This window comes from Mycteria americana, chromosome 8 (assembly GCF_035582795.1).
Source record: "Mycteria americana isolate JAX WOST 10 ecotype Jacksonville Zoo and Gardens chromosome 8, USCA_MyAme_1.0, whole genome shotgun sequence".
In the NCBI taxonomy this organism is placed as follows: Eukaryota; Metazoa; Chordata; class Aves; order Ciconiiformes; family Ciconiidae; genus Mycteria; species Mycteria americana.
Window position 1 is genome coordinate 31,371,816 of NC_134372.1, and position 26,143 is coordinate 31,397,958.

General features: G+C 51.4%; 1 protein-coding gene across 1 annotated transcript; it reads left to right on the forward strand.

Moving 5' to 3' along the window:
- The first annotated feature begins 8,013 nt into the window (after positions 1-8,013).
- IRX3 (iroquois homeobox 3) lies at positions 8,014-11,379 on the forward strand. The gene is made up of 4 exons (XM_075509948.1): positions 8,014-8,235; positions 8,806-9,934; positions 10,499-10,565; positions 11,325-11,379. The coding sequence occupies exons 1-4, from the start codon at positions 8,014-8,016 to the stop codon at positions 11,377-11,379; spliced, it is 1,473 nt and encodes a 490-aa protein (XP_075366063.1).
- Positions 11,380-26,143: the final 14,764 nt, after the last annotated feature.

Here is a 26,143-nt window from a genome sequence, read left to right on the forward strand (position 1 = left end):
CCTCACCCGCACGCAGCAGCAGCTCCAGCCACCTCCCATCCCCCGGTGCCTATCGCTCTCCCAACGATAACATCTCCTCCCCGGTACGGCACAGCCGAGCTGCCGCTCTCCCACCCGGCGGGCGGCCGTGAACTGCTGCGGGCTTCGCTCTCCGAACCGCCCCAGCTCCGATTTGGGGCACGGGGTTACACCCTGCACCTAACCGAGGTTTTATGCTCGGTGACTCGCCCCGTGTCCCGGTGCCGCTGCCGGCCAGCTGAAGGCGAGAACCGCTATTGGAAATCAATGCGTGTCACCGTCCCGATAATGCTGTCAGAGCTGTAAAAACCGGCCGTGGAGAAAAGAGCGGATGAGCCGGACCAAAGGCCGCCGATACAGGGAGCTCTGGTCGAGCTCCCGCTCGTTTCCTAAATCGCGTCCCCGTCCCCGTCCCCGTCCCCGTCCCCGCTGGCTGCCCAAACGCAGCCCGGAGTCTTCCGCGGGGCCGGGCGGGCAGGGCCGCGGCTGCCGTGCGCCGGGGAGTTTGTAAAGGCGTATTTCCTTCGCTAGGTGCTAACGCCATCTGGTTATCTGCGAAACGGAGCACGCTGGGTTTCTGTTACCCGCCCTGAAGTATTTTTTGGCTCCGTCGTGGCCGAAAGCCGAGGGGAGCCGAGGACGAAGCGGCGCTGCCCCGGCAGGGCGGCCCCCCCGGCCTGGGCACCGGCAGGGCTCCCCTCAAACCCGCTCCCTGCAGTGTTATCCGGCGTTATTGCAGATCCAGCCTCTTCCACCAAACAACAGATGCAGCCTCTAATGCAAATATTGCCATTTCCCTGCTGAATTAGCCTTGTCACTTAGCCCAGAAGCTGGCAGCGTTAAGCAGCTTGCATTTTAATTTGGCCCTGAAGTTACTTATTTCATTATTGATCAAACATAATGCTGAATCAATGTTCATCTTGTTACCTGGGCCATTTCCATGTAATACAGTGATAGCACTGCCTGGAGTTACTCATTCCCATCCCAAAGTGACTTTACCATAAAATCAATGCTTGTTTGTTACTGATATAAGGCAGCATCCGTGGGATGAAGAGCAAATAAAGCAGGTACGCCATCGCGATCTAAAAGTTTGGACGGAATATGTACGTGAATAAAGACTTTGATATTGAAATATATTTTATCGGCCTCAAAATCATCCTACCCAGGCTGATGGGACAGAAAATCTCAGGCTGCAAGATGACGGGCTTTGATGCTGTAGGTGTTGCCATTTGTAAACGCTACCTGGGACCTAATGGGGGAATCGTTTCTAAACCGGAGTATCATTACACAGCAGATGTGGGCTGTAAGCTCTTCCGGGCAGGGACTATTTTGGAAAAATAGTAATTAATACAATAGTAATTAATGATTGCGTCACAAGATTAGACTCCGCGCAGTGTTATCTTCAGAGCAGCTGCTGCTCCTTTTCTTTGCTTGTCTTTTCCCCTCCAGCTAATAAACCCAGGTACAAACTACACGAAGCTGTCCGCATCCCCGGCTCTCCCATGCGGCGGCCGGGGGGGTCTGAAACCCGGGGAAGGCCCCACTTCGCTTCCACGCAGACACCAAAAGCGTCCAGAGTCGTCGTCCGAGTTGCATTCCCGTCGCACGGCGCGCCGGCACGTCCAGGCCCCCCCCGCCAGACGCACCGTCCCCGTCCCGGGGGAGGCACCTCCCGGCGGGCTGGGGACGAGGGAAGAGGGACGAGGGTATCTGGCCGGGGAAGCCGGAGAGGCACCGTCCCGTCGGGACCCTCCCACCGCGGCGGCCCCGGGGGGGCGGGTCAGTGCCCGGGGCGGCGGGAGCCCCCCGCGGTGCCGGGCGGGGAGCGGGAAGCGGCTCCCCGCTGCAGCGTGCCGGCGGCTCCACCGAGGGCGTACCAGGGAACGGAGCCGCAGGAGGGGAACGAGCTGGGTTTAAACCCGCTGGTAAAGCCCGAGAAACCCGGGATATGCCCGGCTCCGGCTTACAAAGGCTGCAGCCCTCCCGCCGGAGCCGGTGCCGGAGCCGGTGCCGGAGCCGCGCACATCCCCGCAGCCGCGGAGGAAGGCGGGGGCTCGGCGGGGCGACCCCTGCCCGGCCGATAAGCGCCGAGGGCTGCGGGCGAGGAAAGATGTGACGGAAAATGGCGAGGAGAAGTTTCCCACAGTTGTGCGCACTTTCTGCCCACTTCTCCGCTCCGCAGGAGCGCCGGGAACGTCTCCCGCCGGAGGTCGGAGTCAAAGAGCCACCCTGACACCAGCAAGGCACAAAAGCCACTCATTCCGATGGACGATGGAAAGTCTAACAGGGTACATAAAATATATTGGCATAAAATTAGTGAATTGCACTAACAGATTGTAAATCACCTAAACGGTCAAACCACAGATATGAATCACAAATTCCTATAAAGATTAATGTTTCCTAAGATTCACAGCAATTATGCATTTTTTGGACAAAAGCCTTCTCCCAACCTCTCATTCCTGAGCGCTGCTTTTTTTCTGAAGTCTTTCCAGGTTTCGGTGGGGTTTCTAATGAACGATTTGCCAAAGGAAAGGTTTTATTAACACCTCTAAAAACTATAAAGTTTAAAGGGAGGGAGAAAGGGAGCAGATAGGAAGTTAGGTAACACAATATACTGACCTATTGGCAACGGTCCGAACGCAAATCAGCAAAGCACCACAATGGTGGGAAAAAAACCTCAGAGAAATGAAAGGGAAAAAATAACACCAAGAGGCCAGCTTTGCCCGAGCGGGGACGAGGCCGCTGTTCAGAGCTGCCCCCGGAGCCTTCAGCATCTGCTGATGGCCCCTTACCTTTGCTTACCCCTTGTGGTACACCGTGTAGTCTGGTCTGCTTAAAAGCAGCAGCAGAAGGAGGAGAACACGGCTGGGAGCAGAAAGGGGACATTATTTCTCGAGGAAATAGGCTGGCAGGAGGTGTACGGGACTTCAGGTCTCTCAGGCACTGTTTTCCCTTCTCGCCTCTGTGCAGAACTGGAGATAATAGTTGGGGCTGCAGGTAACCGAGTCTGTTCTTATTCAATTTCCCTAAATGGCCTGGAGAGCACTTAAAAGCCCGGAGAGCTTCTGGCCAGCATTTTCTTATTAACTAATTTCACTTCGATCCTATTAAAGCGTATGCTTTATAACCTTCAAATGAACCTCTCCCTTTCCCTCTCCCTCTCCCTTCTAAAACAAAGCCATTACCTTTTAATGGCAGGGTAAAGCTTTTAAAGATGTTGCTCCCTCCTTCCCTAACATTACAGGACGCGTGTCACGCAGACAGCCCCGGAGCACCCACTGCTGCTGCCCCCCCGCCCCACGCACCCGCAGCACCCAGGAAGGCTCGGCCGAGGCTCAGCAGTCCCAGCGCCCGGGAAGGGGCGGCGGAGCCCAGGGGAGCCGAGGACAGAGGGCGCTAGAAATGGGACTGGGGAGATGGGCTTCATTTCGCTTTGGGAAAATCTCTGCAATGATGGGTTTTAAATGGATACGTATATTTACCATTTCAAACGGGTTCTGCTGTTTCCTGGTAACGTTCACCACAAATGGTAATAATAAAAGATGAAGTATTTTTTCTCACCTTAGGTCATTAGATTTACAGACAAGGTACTAAATCATTTTAGCTGCCCAAACCTTGGAGGAAAGGCGCGCACACACTCCCGTCCCCTTCTCTTCTCCTCCCCCTTCTGAAGAACCCTGCGACGGGAACGGAGACAAAACAGTCGCCGAGACGCGGGGAATGTCTCCCTTTAATAGTTTACTAATAATAACAATAATAATAAAAAAAGTTAACGTTGGCTGCAGAGCTCAGATTGTCAGTGGCCTCGTCCCAAAGCCTTAACATGAAGGGTCATTAATTGTGTTTTCTTTCCAAATCATATGTCACTGCAATTAACAGATTCTGATCAAGAGACTCCTTTCAGATTGATTCCATATGTGATAAGGAATGTGCAGCTTGTTATCTATCTGTCGCCTTGGAATTATGGAAAAGCTTCAAACGTGTAATTTGAAGAGTCTTTTACCCAGCGCTTTGATCTTTCCCTCTATTTTTTTAACTCTTTTTTAACTGCGGCCCTTCTCCTAATCCCACTTGTTTGTTCGCCCCCCTTCCCTTCCCTCGCTGGCTGCGCCCCGTCCCCGTGTGCTGCGGCATGCCGCAGCTCCCACCCTGGCCCGGACCCCGGGCACCCCGCGGCCCGGCAGGAGCCCGCCTGGACCCGCAGCCCCGCCGACAGCTCTCCCGCAACTCCCAGCGGGCAGCCCCCGGCTCCCCGGCCGGGCCGTGCGGCAGAGAGAGACACCCCCGGGCCGTGTCCCCCGGCCCCCTCCGTCGCCCGTGACCTGGCGGAGAGGGGCGCGGCGGGGCGAACCGAGGCTGGGGTCCCGGGGGCGTCGGGGCGGGCGCGGTGCTGCCCACGGACGGTGCCCGGCCCGGCACCTCCTCCCGGCGGGGCTGGTCCCGCGGCCCCGGAGCCGGCTGCGGACTCGGGGAAGCCCGGCTGCAGCCGGAGGGAGGTTTGGTTTCAGCTCGGCGACCGTGCGAGCCAGCCGGGAGAGGAGGGAGGCGAGGCCGGGGGCAGGGCGGGCGGACGGGCGGGGGGTGTGTGTGTTTGGGGTAATAAATCAGGAGCCGCTCTCCCAGCTTTGACAGGTCCCGGCCAGAAGACACGTGTCTGTCCGGCCCAGCAGCGCTCCGCCGCCGCGGCTCTCCCCGGGGGCGGCGGCCGTCGGGCCCCGCGCGGCTCCCCCCGGCCGCCCCGGAGGACGAGCCGGCTCCAGCCTCCCCTTCGCACCTCCCTTCGGCTCCAGCCAGGCAAAGCGTCTCCCGCTCGGCTTCGCTCCCCCTCCTGCTCGCTCCCCGTCCGCGGGGAAGGGGGCTTTGCTCCCTTCCCTTCCCCGCCCCGCTCCCGCCGCCGCCCCCCGCTCGCCCTGCCCGGCTCCGCTCCTCGCCTCGCACCCTGCGACTTCCCAGCCCCGGGCTTGTCCCGTCCCCGCAGCGACCCTCCCGCAGCCCGCTGCCGCTGCCTTCCCGCTGCGAAAGGCGTGCTGCGCTCCTCGCCGTGGACATCGCTCCCACACCCCCGCCCTGCCCCCGGGAGGATGTCTCCTCTCCTCCCTCTCCCCCACCGTTTGCTGTCTTCTCCTTTTTTTTCCTCCCCCCTCAGCCAAGAACTGCATCCCTGCAGATTTCTCCTCCCGTCCATCTGGTCCGGCTACGTTTCCTCTCCGTTTCTTTCCCATTAATAAACCATCCCTCACCCTCACCCTGACCTGGATCCATTCGCACCCATAAATTTCTCGCCTCCCGTGTCTCCCGGGCCCGCCACTTCCCCGCGGCAGACCCCCACGGCCCCGGGGACCCCCCCGCTCCCGCATCGCCCCGGCCGCTCCCACCCCAGCCCTGCCCGCCACGGCCGGCGGCTCCCGCGGGGGACGAACTCATATTGATCGTGCTGTTGATTAAAAATCACAAAATAATCCTGCCGTCTCTGACACTCCGTGCCAGACCTGCAGCCACACAAAGACGGGTCCGGTTATGTGGGACACGCGTGTGCCGCCCTGCCCGCCCGTGGGAGGCACAGCCCGGCCGTAACACCAGCGTGGCGAGCACGACCCATCAAACGGCGACTGATTTGTCCGATTGTTCATATGCGTCCCTTTTCTCTCCGAGGCAGATATTTTTGAAAGTTGCGGTCTGCAGCCAAACTCTCCCCCGACCCCTCGGCATCGCATCTCCCCAGCCGAGCGCTTCCTACAGAAAAGTTTAAAGCAAATGAAGACGTGGGGTTCGGTGCCTGCTTTCCTTTTGAATTAAAAAAGAAATAAACTTGTAACTGAATTTAATATTGTTATCTCCATTGTATTGTACTATCAAAAGCTATTACAGGAGCAACGTCGAATAGAAGAAAATAAATTCCTCCAACCCAGAGTTGTTTTTGCACTAGATTAGCAGATAGGAAATGCTATAAAGATGAACTTAATACGATTAGAGATGTTTCCTACAGATTTTCATATATTGATTCAGGGAATTTTAATTCTGGAGCTTGCTTTGCTATAATCCGCATTTATTACAAGCTGATATAGTTTTATTATAGCAAGCTATCAAGGTCGATTCCTTTAACTGCATAATCTGACATGAATTTCATTTTTAAAGAAATGTAGTTATAAAAATCCATACTGTGGGCGCAGTGGTTATATTGTACCTAAATCATATTTTAAAGGCAATAAATCCAGGGAGTATTTAGGAAGGGGGGAATATGGTTAAACGGCTCTCCTCCAGTCTCAACTGCTCAAAAGACCCTTCAAACTTTTTTTTTTTTAATTTAAACACCGAGTATGTAAAAAAGCAGATAACGATGGCAGGTCCAGGTCCCCTCTCCCCTGCCCGCGATCACAGCCCCACAGGTTGCATGAACTTTTCGCGCTTCACTCCCAGCCTCTCCCTCGGCACGGCAGCGGGGAAGCGGGGCACACTGGCGCTTGCCAAAGACGCGCCGTGATTGAACTGTATTTTAACTACTCTTAAAAGGCTAAATTGCAACTCACACGCTGGTTTCAGAGAAGGAGGGGGGCGGGGGCAAAAAAGCAAACCGTAATTTAAAATGTGTTGATCATAAAAAAATCTTATTCGGTAATTAAAACGTATCTTGACTCCTTCCCAATAGCTCCTTACGAGCCCGTGCCACTGCTCCCTTTGCAAATGTTGCACGTACCAGGTACTTCCTTCTAAGCCTTGTAGTGATTCAGAACAGAGGGAATAAGCAAAATGATCATAAATTTCCTAATTAGAGATTTCGCACCAAGACAAAAAGGTGTTAATGAGTTTAATTCCAGTGCCTGTCATTGTCCCTTTTTTCACACCACTTATTTACTAATGGCCCAGAGGGCTGCTCCCGTCTCTCCTTTGTTAAGATTTTAATTTGCCTTCTTTTCTGCCTTTGATGTAAAATTGTGACCTACAACTCTTTGAAGTCCCTTATTAGGAGGAAAATTAACTTAGCTTTTCCACTGTATCTGCCCACTGTTAGCCCAGACAAAATGTAGAGAAGTCCTTAAAGATTCAGTACATTAGGAAATTTTTCAAGGCAGCTCTGGAAATGCAAAATTTTTTAAAAAATCTAATAGACGTTTAAATCTGTATTAGGAGATGTAACCCTCGCCAGGGCCGGAGAGGGGGAAGGGAAGGAGGGAATATCTTAATAAAGAAAACAAAATGAACCCGGGCAGGGAAAGGCTGTAAATTTGAAAACCCGAAAAGGGGGACTGGAAGGGGGAGCCTTTATTTTTAAATGTCACAACTTTTTCCTGTCCCTCTCGTGTGCTGCTCACAGCTGACACCCTGGCTTCCTATGCTCCGAGGGAGGGGGGGCTATGAAAGAAATTATATCTAAATCTATCTCTATATAATTAGAATACCATGAGGCAGGGTTAAACCTTTGTAAAACACACAACTGATTGGCGATCGCTAAAACGAGATTTGAAAGCAACTCAAATAAAAGATCGCGACGTCAGTAAACAGATTTAGAAAAAAAAAAAAAAAAGAAGGCAAAAAAAAAGCAGCTAGTGACAAACCCGGCGAGAGCGAGCTCTGGGCATGAGAGAGAGAGGGAGGCAGAGGGAGAGAGAGAGACTTAAAAGAAATAGGAGGGGCTTGTGAGAGACTAGAAATGTCAATCAGAGCCCAGAGTCCCAATAATCTCAGGCAATCTGTTAGGACCTGACCTGGGTCCACTCAGATCAATAGGAAAAGTGAGAGAAGAAAGAAGCGATCGGATCGTTTACCGCGGCGGCCGAGGACAGGCGGGAGCCCGCGGCCTCCGCGCACCCCCGGCTCCCCCCCCATGTCCGCCGGAGTTTGCGGGAGGCGCTGAAAGTGCGGGCGGCCGGCGAGGGCCAGCGACCCGGCTCCCTCCTCCGCTGCCGGCCCTGCGACTTTCTCCCCTTTCTCTCCCTTCTTCCTCTCTTCTCCCCCCCTCCTCCTCCTCCCCCCCTCCCCTGCCCCCGCTCCCCCACCATGTCTTTCCCCCAGCTGGGCTACCAGTACATCAGGCCGATTTACCCGGCGGAGCGCCCGGGGAGCGGCGGCTCCCGCGGCGGCGCCGAGCTGGCCCCGTCCGGGACCCTCTCCAACGTGCTCTCCTCCATGTACGGCGCGCCCTACGCCGCCGCCGCCGCCGCCCAGGGCTACGGAGCCTTCCTGCCCTACGCCGCCGAGCTGCCCATCTTCCCCCAGCTGGTAAGAGGCCCCCCCGGGGCTCGCCGCTCGCTCCCCGGGACGCTCGGGCCGGGGCCGGCCCGGGCGCGGTTCGCGCTGGGGATCGGCCCGGGGGGCCGCCGGGAAGACGCCGGGAGGGCTGTCAGGGGAGACGGGGCGTTATCGCTGCCCGGCCCCGGGAGGGCCGCCGGAGAGAGAGCGGGCTGGAGCGGCGACCCGGCGGCTTCCCCCCCACCTCCGCCCGCCCGCAGGGTTTGACGGCTGCGGTGACCGGCCCCGGCTGCGGGCGGCCCCGCCGCGCACACGCACCTGGGGGGCCGGTCCTCCCTCCCGGGCACCCCGCGGGCACCGGCCGCCCGCCTGGGCCAGGGCGCAGCCGGCGGGGCCCGGGCTGCCGGGGCCGGAGCGTGCCCGGGGCGGCGCGGCCGGGGCTGGGGCGGGGGAGCGCGGCGGCGCGGGGAGGCAGCTCGGCTCGGCCGCCGCGCTGGTGCCGAGCGGGCTCTGCTCGCGGTAACGGCGGCGGGATGGAGGGGCCCCGGGCCGGGCCCGGCGCGCCGACTCAGCCGGGCCGCCCCTTCCCTCTCCCCGCAGGGCGCCCAGTACGAGCTGAAGGAGAGCCCGGGGGTGCAGCACGCCGCCTTCCCCCACCACCACCCCGCCTTCTACCCCTACGGGCAGTACCAGTTCGGGGACCCGTCGCGGCCCAAGAACGCCACCCGGGAGAGCACCAGCACTCTCAAGGCCTGGCTCAACGAGCACCGGAAAAACCCCTACCCCACCAAGGGCGAGAAGATCATGCTGGCCATCATCACCAAAATGACCCTCACCCAGGTCTCCACCTGGTTCGCCAACGCGCGGCGGCGGCTCAAAAAGGAGAACAAAATGACCTGGGCCCCCCGCAGCAGGACGGACGAGGAGGGCAACTCCTACGGGAGCGACCACGAGGGGGAAGAGGACAAGAGGGAGGACGAGGAGGAGATCGACCTGGAGAACATCGACACCGAGAACATCGAGAGCAACAAGGACGAGCTGGAGGACGAGCTGCAGGACGCCGACCTCCTGCACTCCGACTCCAAGACGGACTCGGAGGGCTCCGAGGGCTTCGAGGACCTGCCCGGCTCCGAGGAGCGCTACCTCAAGGCCGCCGAGGGGGAGCCGCACCACCTCCGCCACCACCACCTCCACCACCATCACCACCACCACCACCACCACAAGTGCGAGCTCCCCGCCGCCGCCGCCCCCGCCGGCCTGGAGCCCCTCAAGCCGCCCCTCCAGCCGCCGCCGCACCACCTCTCGCCCCCCTCCTCCGCCTCCTCCTCCGCCGCCTCCTCCCCGACGGACGGCGCTTTGGCCGGCACCCTGCCGAAGCCCAAGATCTGGTCGCTGGCCGAGACGGCCACCAGCCCGGACAACCCCCGCAAGTCTCCCGGCGGCGGCTCCCCGCCGGCGGCCGCCCCCCCGCCGCTGCCGCTGCCCCCGCCGCCGCCCCCGCCGCCCCACAGACTCGTCTCCTCCTGCCCCCTGGGCAAGTTCCCCAACTGGACCAACCGCGCCTTCCCGGCCCACCACCACCACCACCACCCGCCCCCGCACCCGCTGGCCTTACTGAACACTCCCCACCTGCTGGGGCTGGGGGCTGCCCCCGCCGCCCCCCCCGCCGCCGCCGCCGCCTTCCCGCGGCCCGCGGACCAGGCGCAGAGCGCGGAGCCCGCCGGAGCAGGTGACCGCTGAGGGACGCGGCGGGGACGGGACGGGACGGGCCGGGACGGGCCGGCAGCCGCCGCGGGGGGCTCGGCGGTGCTGCGCGGAGCGGCGCGGGAGGCCCCGCGGGACCTTGTGCGTGGGGCCGAGGCGGCGGGCGCCGGGCCCGCGGTTTTCTCACGGTGCCCCCGGCCCGGCCCGGCGCGGCCGTCGGGGCGCAGGTGGCGGCGGGCGGGCGGCCGCGGGGCCCCCGGGGGCGGCGGCGGCGGCGGCGGCGGCGGCGGGGTGGGCCTCCTCGCCAGGTTAGTCTAAAACCCCGAGAATTACCTTCCTCCGATGGAGATAATTTTTGTTGCTGTTGTTGTTGCTGCTCAAATCGTCTTTGTGGGAAGGACCCGGCCGTAAGGCTTGCTCCGGGGTTGGCTTATTTTCCTTTCGACGGTCCCTCCTGCAGCAAAGCAGTCGTTTTGTCGTACTTGCAACTTGCTAAGAAGAGATCTTACGTCTAGAGGCTTATTTCAGGGATGGGGGGGAATAAAACGGGGGCTATAAAGGAACGCTTTTTTTTTTCTTCTCTTTTTAGATCGATCTAGTGCCTTGGAAGTAGAGAAAAAGTTAATAAAGACAGCTTTCCAGCCAGTGCAGAGGCGGTAAGAGATTGCTTCCTCAGTCTCCTAAGGATATATAGAGGGAGTTGTAAATGGTTAGCTTGCTTTCTCCGCTTCTTTAGTTCCCTTTCCAGGGCGGTTTCTCGGTCTTCCTCTGCGTGCGTGCTGTGGTGGGTTATTCTGATGATACCTTTTTTTTTGCTGTTCTTTCTTCGGGACTTGGCGAGCGATTCCCGCGGGCAGGCCGAGCTGCGTTCGGTGGCGGCGGGGCCCGCGGTTGCTGTGCTCGGGGTCGGGTCGCCGCCGGCCGGGCAGGGCGGGAGCGCATCAGGGACGGGCACCGCCGGCCTGCCTGCCTTCCCGCCGGGCACCGCCGGCCTGCCTGCCTTCCCGCCGGGCACCGCCGGCCAGCCCGGAACGCGGGTAGCGACCCGCCGGCGTCGCCTAGCCTGAGGGAGAAATACAGCGGCAGTGGGAAAATAATACATTAAAATAACCCCCCCAGCTAGTGTGAAAACTGAAGAGGCTGAGCCTCGCTGTCCTGAGTTTGGCGTAGCGGTCGCTGAAATCAATTACTCTTTTGATTGACTGAAACCACAGGGATCGGGCCCGTGGTATTTTCGTAGCTAAATAAATTTGCTATAAGCCACTCTGAAAACTTTTTATATTCAGAAATCTATTTTTAGAAAAATAGCAACAACAACAACAAAACCAGTGCTTCCTACAGTTAAAAATATTGTGCCAGCCCAATCTGGTTAGAAATCCTATTAAATATTTTTTTTCTGTGTCATTTTTTTCCAGGCCCCAGAACCAACTTGATGCCGCTATGGTTCTATCGGCGTTGTCATCATCATAGTTAATTTTTTTATTGTTGTTGTAATGATTGTAAAAAATCTCTGTATAGTTACAACTTGTAAGCATGTCCGTATATTAAAACTAAAAAGGAAAAAAAATACCCGCTTCTGTACTATCATCTGGATTAGCTGAGTTTGTGAGGTTCTTTGGAAGTCCAGTGAGAATTAGGTGTTTTGATTTTTTTGTTGTTGTTTGTTTTTGTACATACAGTAAAAATGTACATATGTGTGAACCAAATTGTACAAGAAAGTATATATTTTTGGCTAATAAATAAACTGTTGCCACTTTGACTACACTCTCTTTTCCCACCTCTGGAGTTATTTTTCTCCCCCCTCTCCCCGCCCCGCCGGTTACTGTTTTTCCGCGGCAGCCGAGGCCGCGCTGGGGCCGCGGCGGGAGCGGCGCATCCTCGGGCGGAGCGCGGAGCGGCCGCGGGCCGGCGGTGCCGGGGCCGCCCGGAGGCGGAGCGGGTCTTTGCCGTGGCCGGGCGCCGCCGGGCAGCAGCGGCCGGGCCGGGCCGGGGCAGTGGCGGGGCCGGGCAGGGGGGCGGCGGCCCGGGGCGGGCGGCCCTTCCCGCGGCGGCGGCGGCGGCGGCGGGGCCGAACGCTGGAGCCGCAGCGCCCCCTGCAGGCGCCGCCGCCCGTCCCGGTGCCGCTGCCCGGCGGAGGGGGGTGGCGGGCGGCCTCGCCGCGGGCCGGGGCGGGGGGTGCGAGTCCGTGTGCGGGTCCGGGGGCAGCGCCCTGCCCCAGGGAAGCGGGGGGCGGTGCCGGAGGGGAGCCCGGGGGCAGCCGGCAGCGGCCCGGCGGTGATCCGTCGCCCCCCGAGGACCTGATTACCGGGTGCCGGCTACTGATCCCCCCGCCCCCTCGGAGCGCAGCGGCACCGCGGAGCGCGGGAGGGGTTAATTGACAGGAAACTGCGGGGGTCGTCAGTGCCGCAGCGGGTCGGGAACGGAGCTGCGTTGCTTCCCCCCCGCTGCCGTGCGCATCCCAGGGGTCGGTTTGGGGGGGCCTCCCCCTGGGCCCGCCGTGCCGCGGAGCGGGCCAGGGGCTGGCCGAGACCGCGGGGCTGCGCGGAGCGGGCGGCGGGGCCGGGGGCATCCCCCAGCGCTCCCGGGGTTTGCATCCGGGCGGGAGTTACCGACCGAAACGGCGGCACCGAGAAGCGAGACGCGGCGGCGCACACCCGGCAGGGAGCTCCGCTCCGCTCCGCTCCGCGCCGGGCGGGCTGCCCGTCCCGCCGCCCCGCTGCCCCCCCGGGCGGCCTCGCCGCGCACCGGCCCCGGGGGCTGCCGGCTGCTCCTCCGCCGACCTTGCCCCGGGAGCTGCAGCTTCCCCACCGCGCCTGAAGCCGAGCCGCGGCCTCGAGAACTCGTAGCTTCATTTCCTCGGCAAAGTGCTGAAAATTGGCCCGATCCGGGAGAGGTCCGGCCGCTCCGAGCGGCGCCGGCCGCCGGCGGGGGGAGGCGGCCCCGGCCCCGGCCCCGGCCCCGGCCCCCTCCCGCCTCGCAGTCAGATGACAGCCATCCCACGGTGGTTGTTCTTGGGGGGCGGGGGCTGCTCCCCCTCCCTTCCCCTCCTCTCTTCCCCGTTTACCATCCGCAATCGGTGCCCGCGGATGGCCGTGCTCATCCCCCCGCCCCCCCGGCTGGAGGGGGCAGCTCGGGCAGGTAGAGCTCGCCGGCCGGCTCCCTCCTGCTTTTGTTCGCAGGCTCTTCCTTAACATCTCTGTCTGGGGGCTGTTTGTCCCCCACCCTTCCTCTCCTTACAGTCCTGGAAATGGCATAATTACGGAGGTGGTGATTAAATAGCTGGTGCTTTTCTCGCGTTGGTGACAGACCTTACGGAGGGGGAGGGTGCTCGGAGCTAGGAAGCAAGAGTTAAAATGAAGTTAAAGTACAAACAGAAGCACATAGCTGACATGCTTCAAGTTTAGACAGTACAAGATATGCAAATGTGCAGGGCTGCGCGGTATTGACATTTTGAGGTCATAGTGATAGGAATGTATTATTTATAGGATTGGGTTGCACTAGGCCGATAAACTACATTTTAAATCCTAGGTGCTTGTAAGTGATAAGATTTATATATATGTTTACACTATATGTATGTGTGTGTGTATACACACATTTTATATACGTGTTTTAATATTTCACGATTAATATTCTTCCTGGCAGGCAGTGCATTACGGTGGGGAGCCCCCTCGCCTGGTGCACACCTGCAGCCTCCCCAGGCTGCTGGTAGCGATGGCTGTAGCGGGGCCGGCCCTGGCCCTCCGGGGAGGCTGGGGAAGGGACCCATGGAGTCTGCGGCAGTGTTGTGATTTCTGCTTTCTCCCCTCCACGTCCCTGTCCTTTGCACATACGTCCTCTCTGGCCACAGCTCGCCCTGGAAACGGCGTTTGCTTCCTTGCAGCCCTTGCAGCTCTGTCTTTCTGCCAGGAACTGTTCCCCCTCTTTTGCTCCGACAGGCTCCTGAAATGAGGGGAAACTCTGTGGGTGGGTGGTTAGAAAACGGATTGTTTCTCATGTAAATTTTACCCAGTCTCTCTGCACTTTGTATCCCCGCTTTTTCCTTAGCCAATTCTTACTGAGGAAAAAAGAAAAGGAAAAAAAAAAAGATTAATGGCATGTAAAATGGGAGGGGTGGGGGGAGAGAAAGCTAGAGGCAAATTTCCACATCCCCTTCCTCTGGACATCCTGGTGGGTTTTCCATAGAAACTTTCACACAGTGGCCAGACAGATGCTTAAAAGGGATGGAAGAAAATAATGAGACCACGATGGGAAAACAATTGCATCCCCAGCTTTCCACCTCCATTAAAGGCTCCTTTGCAGCAGAGCCCCTCGGCTCCCCATCCCTGCAGAGCCCTCTCCCTTCACCCTGACCGGCGGGGATGCTACCACAGCAGTGGTGGCTGTGTGGCAGCCATGGGAAAGCTGCCCCTTTGGCTTCTGGAAGGGAGAACTTGGTTTCCCTGTGGGGGGAAAGCAGCCTTTGTGCCTGCCTGGCTTCCCTCATGTGGAGAAAATTCCCCTTAATTTTGTGAGGAAACATTTTGTTATGCGTGTTTCAACAAAACATTAAAAATCCTACTCGTATTTTTTTTTAGAAATCACTCTCGCAGCTTGACAGCCTCGCTGGAGCCCCAGCCAGGCCTGCCCGAGACGGCGCAGAGAGGCCTCTCTCTCCCTCTCCCTCTCTGTTGGCTGCTCTTTTCCTGTCTAATCAATTATCTCCCTAGCTAGTCCTTCTCAAAGGTGAGAGCTCATTATGCATATTCATAAATCACAGCTCCCAGACCTGACACTGATTGATGTAATCATCTCCCGCTCGCTCCCTAGCTGCGCAGGGCTGGCCGGAGGAAGTGCCAGCGAGGAGGAGGAGGCAGGAGAAAGAGACTTCCAACTTGTCAGACCCACTTCGGCTGGGAGCGGCTCGCTGGGCGTAGCGGGCCGTGTCAGGCTTCCCATTCACCGCCGCCAAAGTGCCCATCACAGCCCGGGGATAAGACAGGAGAAAGCCCTGTGAGCTGAGAAATACCAGTGAGCTGCCTCCAGTACAGCTAACTGTTATGCAGACAAAATTACAAGAGTAAGGAAAAGAGCCAGCACAATTTTCACAATCAGGCATCAGACCATCCATTAAAATACCCCCCCCCCCAAATCTTCCATGTTAGCTAATGCGCTTGCTGTTTTCCTTAGATAGTTAAAGCTGGTTTATCCCCGTAAGAACAGATGTATCCTGTATGGATTCTGATCATGAGTATTTAGATATATGATGTAGCAAACATCTTCAATATTATACCTGCAGCTGTCCTCAGTAGCTATATTGTAAAAAAATCAAAGAAAAAAGTTGTGAACGATTTAAGTTACTGCTGCAAGGGTTTGAGGGCAAAAGGGCTCCTCCAGCCCAGCCTACCAGCTTTCCAGATAGGAACGTATATCTCAGCTATGACTTGTTTCCCAAAGCGTGCTTCAGCATGGCAGTGTTCAAGATGCTGTTCAGATTATGTGGTTTACCTGTATGGTTAATATTTACACTTTTAAAATACCTCTTTTTATCACTTCGATCAGAACCATCAGTGTACTAAAGTAATAGTACAAAAATATATGCCCTGGAAATCAAAACAAGATACAAATCAAAGGGAGCCCTAATCAAGTACTTTTGAGAGTGTTATCTTCCTTGTTAACAAATGGTAATAAGAAAATTAAGGCTTATAGCTTGCTTGCGTTTTATCTAAGAAAACCAATAAAGATATCAGATGTTCTTTGTTATATATGTTTGAATGTAAAGCAGAATAATGAAGAACACGTACCTTCTAAGGCTTCATTTGCTTTATGGGTATTAACCCTTTAGGATGCCAGCGAAATTCTGAATTTGCAGAACGAGGACAAGACTGTGCTGCTACCCGGGGTTTTGAGGCCTGTCTTTGCTGTGGTCAAGACAACATCATTTTTTATTAAATGCTGAAATTGGAACAAAGCAACAATAGCTGCTTGCTAACTGTGCATGTCCAACAGGCCTCTTTACTATTCAGCAAATGGAAGATATTAAACAACATTTTGCTTAAAGGTACACTGAGGCCATTTCCATTAGGACATGGTGTCATTCATTTATTCACATGTTAAGTGGATGTCCTTGTGGCTAATGAGTAATAATCAACAGTGACTCCACTTTATTCCTTTGCTCCCAGCAATGTTAAATACTCTGATGGAGTCTCTTTGCTGACACACTAGAGAATATGGTTAAAAAGTGCTAAAGGACATTTTCAGCGTAGAGCAGCCACATACACACGCGCTGGAAATAGCACTTTTATTACAGTCTATTCTATTAGGCTTTGTTCCTGTTTAAGGCATGGTGCGTGGAAACCGCTGATATTTATTTGAAGGTACTTTATGCCTTAAAAGCCGAGAAGTCTCTTGGTTTGAGAGTCAGTGTGGTTATTGCTGGGAGATGAGCTCTTGTCCAGCTGGTTTTTAAAAAAATCAAACCAGCTGGTTTATAAAAAAAAATCAAACCACACCTTGCAGTACCTTCTCTAGATTCTGTACGTGACTTCAGAGAAACGTTTAGTAGAGGAGTGAATTAGGGCAAAACCTTTCCTGCAAAAAAATCTAGTTTGACTTTTATTTTATAAAATAAAGTAACTCTCCTACCAGCTAATTAATCCATTTTATTACATCAACTGCAGCAGCTAAGTAGGCTAATAAACTATATTAATATATATTTTTTCCTTTACATGATTGCTTACAGTGGAGTCTGCAGCTTGATTGTCTCCTGTGTCAATTCTTAAAGTTTGAAAGGTATAAATGAATCATTTTTGGTCATGATTAAGCTTAAGTTAGAAATAAAATATGTCAATCAATCTGGTTGGAAATGTTCCTGCTGTCTAAGTTGGTTATGCAAAACACTCTAAGGTGTGTAGGCATGCTCAATTAGGTCAAGGGATCTGATGGCACTCCTTGCCATAAATGTGTGTCACTTGGATTCCTTGTTATTTTTAGCAGTGGTGAAAATGCATGTCAGTAGGCCAGCTAGCCAGGCTAGAATAAAATTACTTACTGGGTATGCATAAAACCGAGGTTTTAATACATTAATATTACATTTATTTTTCAAGCAAAACAGTGAAAAGAAAATGTGTGTCTCTCTCTCAAATATATGAGTCACTCTATTGAATTTCTCAGCGATCATTAGTGTAATTCACACTGGACTATGCAATACTCAAGATACCTTAGCAGTAAAATTTAAGTGACTAAAAACATAGATGTAATGTGAAATTAGATACAAGGAGTAAACATCCATTTGCTCTGTTACAGTCTAACTTGAGTTCCAAGAGAGATAAAGCTTCACTAGGAGATCAGACCGGCCCCATTCCAAAATAATTTAATGAAAAGGGACACTTGAGATGGCTGTTGAACAGCGGTGCTAGTGCTGGTGTTCTCATGTGCAGACTTTTGCAAGTTGATTCCTACAGAAGACAATGTCAGAAATTTATGCTCAACAGACAGCTTTCCTCTGGTATACTAAATCACAGCCTGATACTAACAGAAATGTTTCCATGTAATGCCAGGAAAAAAATGCCAGGAAAAGCAAGCTTTAGTGATCATGCCTGCCCTCCTGGCATCTGGTGTAGTTGCTGAGATTACCTGAATCGGCTAAATGACCAGGGTTAAATCTTCTGGTTTTAAACATTCCATGCTGGTACTTTGAACCACACCAAGCCCTTGGGCTTGGGCACAAGAAATTGAATGAGAAACCAGCTAAACACAGCACTTCAGCCTGTTTTTGTTATGCAAAAAAAAAAAAAACCAACCCCCAAAACAAACCCTAAATGAAGGAAACTGGCAAACTAAAAGAAAAACATTGCTTCCAAGAATCAGAGGCAGGACTAGTACTGCAGGTAAGGCTGGTGCTTCTTAAACACGGTTCTTAATGTGGCGTTAAAGATGGCAGTATCCCTTTAAGAACAGCACAATGCAGCTAATATTTTCTTTACTGCCAATAAAATGCAATTAAATCTCATGAATTAATATATTCAGTTCAGGAAGAATTCCCATTCTTTTCTTCGGATATCAAAATGGAGCCATCATCAGTCAGTTAGTTAAATAGGAGATTCTGGAGAGTAAGTAAATGGAAGAGCTTTCAAATGCAGGGCTGAAAATGCCCAATGAATGTGTAGGGGGCTTCAATAAAAAGATTTTGACTTGTGTTTTCACCCCTTTCCCACTTTGCTCATTGTTTACTGACACTGCTATGGACACAGTATTCAGTCCCTGCCCGCCCCAGCCCTGGGATGTAAAAATGTCATCTCTATTGTGCTGCTGGGCTCGCTTTGATGCTGCCGCAGCCCTTTGTGTGCCCTTCTCAATCCCTTTATAAGGCTGTCCTGATTGTCCATACTGAACATCGCCACAAAAGCTTGTCGTATTGAGAAAATAAAAAAGTCAGAGAGGGGCCAAATGACGGGAGATTGGGCCTTTGCTGTAAAAGACCTACTATTCACATTCAGCAGTCATTTTTTCACCAAGGAATTACAAAGTTGGGACAGCAGCCGTGCCAGCAAAGCCATTTTAGACACTTTCTTCTTAAATTTTATTTATAATTACTATTATTGGGGTTTTTTAAAGATCATGTACTACTGAGGACAAACATTACATCCTAGAAGCAGTTGTGGAGGGTGTTTTTGCCTTTCCAAAGGAAAACTACGGTATAACTCTCATGTGCATGTTTCATCTGGGAAGTTTAGACAAACAGATTGTATGAAAATTCAGCTACATATATACCACAAAAAGGGCATGTTGTGATAATAAAATAAGCCAGAAACGGACCCCATCTCCCCCTGCTATATAGGAGCACACATATTTGCAGCCGAGAACCTGAGACCGAGGGTTTAACTTGTCGGTCCGGAAAACCTCTACCAGTTGTTCTTCCCCCTAACGCTATCCTAAGTTGTACCGAGTGTCCGTGGGCAGGATGGAGACAAAGGCTGGATAAGGTCTTATTCTTTGGGAATGGGCTATCGGAATGGGAGGACGGTGATTTCATGGCTTTTGTTACCGAGGTTAGGGACCGAATTCTCTCACTGAATTAGAATGGTAACAAGTGGGACTGGGGATCTCTGGGGCTTTTGTAGTGCACTCATCTGAGAGATTGCACTTTTCTCAGCCCTTCAGATTTACTTTGCCAAAGTTACAGGGCAATTATGGAAATGCGCCCTTTGAAGCTGGGCCGATTTCTCTTTATTTTCTCTCCCCCCCCAAAGCAAAGCCTCCCTCGCCTCCTTTCTTCAACAAGTTAGCAGTCATTAGGCAGCAGGGTTTCCAGTGGCCATTCAAATATTCTTTTGAATAGTGCGAGAAAGTTTTAATAAATATATGTTAAAAAAGTACACTTTGAAGCTTTTTGGGAAGGAAGTGTAAAATAACAGCAAGGTAATGATGTCCTAGAAAATAGGCTCTGTGTGTGCGAGGTCCTGGAACATGAAATGCTTCCCATGAAAAGAGGCTCAGTACGCTGGGACTGGGGCCGGCCGGCGGCACGCGAGGTGTTTGGCCAAGTGACCGCCTGGGCACTCCCGGTGCCTTGCCACGCCGGCGCAGTTGGCAGCTCTGCAGCAGCGCTTCGCTCCTCGTCCCTCACATCTCCCTAACGAGAGGCCCAGGACAAACAGGATTGTACTTTCGCACCTTTGTACATTATTTATCATCGGAGTTTGGAATCTCGCGGCTACGTGTGAACTAAGACGACATATTTTTTACTTTACTTGATATACTAACGTTAAGGAAATATGCCTGAAACCAGATGGTGAGACCTGGAGCTAGGCGGGCTGTGACCAGGCCTGCTTTTTGCCCAGAAATTCAGTTCTGTACATCTCTGATCACTCTCTACTCTGTTTCTTTATTTGTATCGGACTACTTTGCTCTTGTAAGATAAGTTGGTGTTTTTTTGGGCCATTTAACAAATGCTAGGGGCCAAATTAAGACTTGATGTAAGAGGGAGGAGATACTATTGGTGTCCCTGAAAGTTATATACACTTACACAGGACCTGAGCCTGGCCTGAAATGTGGACCTTCCATCATCAGCAAAACATGGTAGGAATATTAAAGTTTCTTGTCTGAGTTTTGTAACTGAGGTGCAAATATCTTTTTTGGTCTCTATGGAGCTTATGCGGGATCCTAAGACCACATCTACAGCAGCACGGAACACGAGAGATTTGTGTTTTCTGGATGTTAGAGCTTACAAATTTTACAGCGGAAAGTTCCTCTTAATCATGAATCTATTCAAAAGCATGAAAACCTAGCTCAGACCTCCACAGAAGTGTGCTCACAATAAATTAATACTGATATTTCTCATGGTGGATGCAGAAGGTTGAATGCTGCATCAGCATTCTGGTCTCCGCAAACAAATTTCACATGGGCTGGGCTCTGGAGTTGCAGTAGGTGCCATGGGAAGACCACCACCTCTCCAATCTTCTCCTCATCCTCCTCCCCTACTTCCCTTTCACCCATCAAAATTTCTTCCCCAGCCTCATGCAAGTGCTGAGGATTCCTTCCTATTCCTCTGTACCTTCCCTCAATCTGGGATCATCTTAATTTTTTCTGGAACTCCTTCCATTATTGGGATGAATTCCAAATCTGCCCAAACTGGATCCATTGTTTAAAAGCCCTCCAGGAGCTTTGGGGTATCTGAGTCATTTCAACGTGCAGCTGGGTATGGTGTGCTCTCATTTTGTTTGTAATAAAGAGAGGAGGACTTGTGGGGTACAGATCTAGGTTCAGGTTTGGTTACAAAACCTTAAAATGGGTTTAGGTTCCAATATGCTGGTCTAATCCAAGAACATTTCTAATCTTAAAAATTTAAAAGTCAAGTTAAGAAAAGACAAACTTGCTAATAATATTAAGAAGCTATCCCAATTGTAAATACGACAGGGTTGGGAGTTGACTCTGAAAAATGGAAGTATTCGTACTGTTGGTACGTTCTGACATAACCCTAGGAAACATGCAATGGCAAATGACCATGCCTGCTAGGGAAATCATTTAGTGAAATTAATGCAATCTTTCAATTTCTGCCTCTGACAATGTCTATTTATTTATTTATTTATAAATCCATATAAAACCCAAACAGCACACTTTTTGAGTCTCAGGTTTGTCACAGATGCGGCAAAGGGTCAGCTGGCAGCCTACAAGCCAGGTATCACCCTCCAAGCCACAGGCTGAGCTTGCCAAGCTCATGGCCTTTTTCCTGGGGGAGATGGAGAATAGCTGTCTGGGCAGCACAACCTGCCTTTCTAGCTCTCTATCCTTGCTGCCCTGTACAGCCAGGCACCTGGATCCCGAATTCTACACAGTCCCTGTGGGAGAAGACATGTCTTCAGACTGCCTTCCAACATGAGTGGGACCCTTGTCCCACAGCAGAGAACAGTTTCACGCGCCTTTGTCGTAGCTTGTAGCTATAAAGGAATTGCCATGTGCATCTCCCCCGAGAAACACCACAGTGTGGCACGGTGCATAGGTTCCTCAGAGAGTCTGGCTTTCTCCTGTTTTAGGCTTTAAACAGCAGTAATTAAAAAGGCTTTGAATCATACTTGCTAATGTGGTTTGCCGAGCGCAGGGTTCGCCAGCTTCCCCAGGTGAGGGCCCTTGAGCAGTCAGGCTTCTCCTCTCTGGCAGCTCCAGCCTGCAGGTGGTTTTGGGGGGTGCGTTGTAGTAATCTGGCCTTAAGGCTACAGAGACATAGATCACCATGACGAAGTCTCTGCCTGGAGGTAAAGGTCACAGATTTTGAATACTTTAGATATTTTGTAAGCCACTTTCGAAGGTTGTAAAGAAAATGGGTTTCCATGTTCAGTGCTGTCAAAACCAACCCTCAGGATGCAATGCTTCTCTGCGTGCTTGGGTCAAAGCCCACCAATAGGTAGGGCAGTCATCAACAGGGTGAGATCTTCCAGATGCCTTGTCTTACAGGGAATAATTCTGGCTCATCTGGGCTGAGTTTTAACCCCTGGGCCTTGTATTTACTCTGTAATGCAAGCAAAACAGCAGGTCAGAGTTATGACAATCAGTGTCTTGAAGGTTTAGAAATAGAAGGATGGGCATTATAAATTATAATGATAAACTCATTTATGGTACAAGAGATGTTGTCTTCCTACTACTTCTACAAATAGACTTTAGATACAGGTGTCTACTATTTGACTGTCAGTGGAAAGGGTGTATCACCTAAGGCTCTGACCTGGCTGTCTTCTAACCCTGAGCAATTAATACCAGCATCTAATAGGGTGTAGCTGTGCACGGCAGCGTTTGGTGTTCAGCCTGTTCGAAATAATGCTTTCACGTTTTGTACAACTATCAAACCTATAGCTTCCCTCAATGTGGGACCACTACTTTCCTTTGGAAGAAGAACTGGCACAAAATGAACCTCCCTCTATAAGGGGAACTCACCAATTCCAGTCTCTTTAAAAACAACAACAACAACAAACCCCAAAACACCCAAAACAGAGCAGCTTGTGCAATAAAGCTACCGAATACCAAGGTCTCAGCCATCAGCCGTGCTGCATGCAGGAGCAGAGGAGAACAGAAAGGGTCCCCGTTGCCCCTCCACATGGGTTACCTGTGTTTCTAGTGCCTGTGTCTGCAGGAGGGGACTGGGAGAGGACCGAAAACTGCTATTCTTTTATGCTGGCGGGGAGGGCTGGGGACTTTCCCCACCATTTCAGTTGTAAGCAAGAGGAATGGCTTTGTCTGCAGCGGGCTGTGCAAAGTTGGAGTAAGGTAGTGAAGAATCAGGCCCCATCCATTCTTTGTAGTGGTGGAGCTTAGTTTTGAAGTGCAATAAAAATACAGGTGGCGGAGGAGATAATGCACGGTACCGTTCCTTTGGGACACTCGGGGAGACGGTAAGGAATTCCAAAATACAGAGCGTGGGTTTTGTTCTAGCATTGATCACAAACCTTAGTTCAAGAAAACACCCAGAAGTAGTAAATATGCAAATTTGTTATGAAAGAAGAACCTACAAGTATCCGCTATGTTAGAGAATTTGTTTAAGGATATTTGATACTCATGCAGAGTTTATCAGATTACAGTTTTAATTTGCGCATTCAGTTTTTTTAAAAAAGGGGGGGGCTCCCTTTTAAAAATCTTTTCTTTCTCTTCTGCTCCAATACTTGTACTGGAGCTATCTCACTCCTGCTAAGATACAAGAAGTGTGTTTACAGTGTAATATAAATCTGGGTTGGAGAATACCAATTTCATATAAATTAGATGGCAGGGCACTGTTCCGCTATTTTGTTGTCTAAATTATATGGAAATTGGTCTTATGCAAGGAGTAAGTCCTCACAGAACAGGGCCCTTAGGCTTTTGGTTTAATTATCATAAGCTTCCATTTAATTAAACTTATTAAATGGTTTGGTGTAAGAGCAGACTATCGTTTTGCAGAAGCTTTCTGGAAGAGAAAAATATTTATGCCCTCGCTGCTTGGGAAGGAAATAACACTTTCCTTCAGAGATGTTTCCCTAGGTATAAGAGCGAGGGTCATCTGGGCCAGCTTTCCAGGCACCTTCAAACTCTTCGTACCCAGAGGCATTTCAACCTGTTCCTTATGACAGGGCCAGTAAGTTCAGTTTGCCCTGCAGCTGGTATTTCAGTTTACAGGCTAGAAATTATAGGACAATGTTAGCATAAGAAGAAGCAGAGGTAAACGAACCATGAATACCTGGAAACTAAAAGAAAGTCCTAAACCATCGGAATAGGGAGGTTTTGTGACAGAACAAATCCCCAAATCAACCAATGAAAAAAAAAAAACCCAAACCCCAAAACATGCCCTTATTTGCTTTCAGATCAGCTTGATAAATTAGTTTTGGACGTTACATGGTATGGTGTCTGTATTAACAGGAGATGGGACTTGATGACACCGGAAGCCTCCTCCAGTCTTTTGTTCGTAGGCAACCCTTTCCTGAGGCTTTACTTTCATGAAAACACGTAGCTAACGGGGTTCACCCCAAATGTGCTGGGCACCTTCATATGCAACCATTGTCCACGGTATATATCAGTTTAAGCAGGAAAGACCTTACCTGAGGCTTAGATATTATAAAAATCCTTGTTCTGCTGAATTTGACTCTTGGTGACTTCCTACAGAATCCTGGCTTTGTTTATGAAGTCAAGTCTGTAACACAATTGCTGGCATTGCTGGCTTCTGGTAAATGTTACACATCTTATTTTATTCTATAAAACATAAAACTTTGTCTGGGTTGAAAAAAAATATACTTATTGATACTATTTCTCCAAATACAATGCTGTGGAATAGCACTATGTATTAAAACTTGTGGTACTGTGTACCAACTCCTTTAAAAAAGGAATAATTAGAAGAATAATTAGCTCAACATGTGAAATTGAGATGCTTCTTCAGGGACGTGTGAGAAGCTGATTAATAAGAGGAAGGAGGGCCACTGTGTGTCAGGGACCTAATAAATATATTTAAGGGCAAATAGGTAGAAAAAGAAAGTACACATTACTAATGTTGATAGAAAGCCTTAACTGCCTAATGAATTTCAGAAATTGGTTGAGAATAGTTAATCTGTGTGATAACATGACCCTCAGGGTTAGTTAGATCTGTGAATTCTTATCCCCCTAGGGACTTAGCAAGTTTCCAGAGATTCACACCAAATTCTTACAAGGAAAAGACATTCACAGTTGGAAGATTTCATGCAGGTTTTGCTTCTGAATGCTCATGTTACACAAAACCCAATATACTGAGATAACGGCAGAGAGTGAAACTCGGTACTAGCCACACTGTTAATTAAAATTTTCACTTCCTAACAAACAATCATGCACATTTGGATTTACTATGGGATCACATATAACTCCAGATGAAAGCAAGTGTTTTACCATAACAATACTTGATTCTTAGTTGCTTTTCTATGGTAAATTAAACTCTGTATATATGCCGAAAAGCAAATGTATCAGTTGGTATTTTCTTCATTGGATCAGGCATTTCTTACACACCCTTTACAAAAATTTCACGGGAAACTCACAGAAAAACCCACCTAACTTATATAGACTAGAGCTATAAAATGCTTAGTAATTGCAGTCTCATTGGTGTTTTAAGAACACTGCCAATGGTAAGGCAAAACCAAATATTTCAGAGAGCTCGAAAGAAAACATAGGCAGTGTAACGTGCCACCGACCCGAGCAGCGGTGCGATCGTCAGATTTCCTCTTCCGGGGCCAGCGGGCACCAGCCCTGCTGCGGAGGAGCGAAATGCGTCCCTTTGTGAACAGGGGAGGCTGGAAATGCCATTTCTTGTTTGCTTCAGATGCTGTGTCCTGGCTGGCCTAGGAGAGAGTGCAAACCGAAAAGGAAAACTCCCTCACAGAAGGCAGTTTTTACACCCCCCCAGCGGACTATTAGACTGGGATTTCCAAAAGAATTTAGGGCAGTTAGGCACCCAAATCCCACTGAAATCTCCTCTGAAAAATCTCAGCTGTAGCTGTCAGTGACATGTTATAGCAGCAGCTTTTTCTTTTGAAGAATGGGATGGATTTCATTATTCTTAATATGGATGTAAAGGTGCAGAAGGGGGCGAAAAGGGAAAGACCCTGAGTCTGCGGAGTTGGCAGTATCACGGATTGAAACGATGTGCACATCCCCGTTTGTGTGGGGAATCTATAGATTGTGAGCTGCATTCGGATCCAACCTGTGCTTTTGTCCGAAGTGTAATCCAGGGCTTGTGTTCCTGCACAGCGATCTTCAAAGGTCTTAAAAGAGGTAAGTGAGACCAGAGAGCGATGATCCTGAAAATAAAAAGCAGATACACATTTTGTGGATGTATCTCTGACTATATACCTCCGGCTCACCCTTTAGAAAAAAGCAAGATTTGTTTCTAACAGTGACATTAATATAAATGGTGTTGAAGGCATACTTTTCAGTTGATATTGCAAAAGTGAATGCTCACCACATAGTTGTGCATAGGAGGTCCTGCTGAAAATACTTATATATAATTTAACAAAAAAAGAAGCTTTTGTACTAAGAAATTATGGCTTAAAGCTTTCTTATTTGGGAAAATTCCAGCCTTTGTGCTCATATCCCAGTTATTACAGTAAAGACTTCCAAATGGGAGATATTTTAGAAGAAAACAGTACCAGAGTGATAAGGGTACTGTGCTTATTTTTCTTCAAGCAGTGGTATGCTTTTAGTTTGAGAAGGAATTTTAAAAAGTTCTAGATGAGATGGTACAAATCAAACATATTCTTATAATATTTATATAAAATATGTCAAG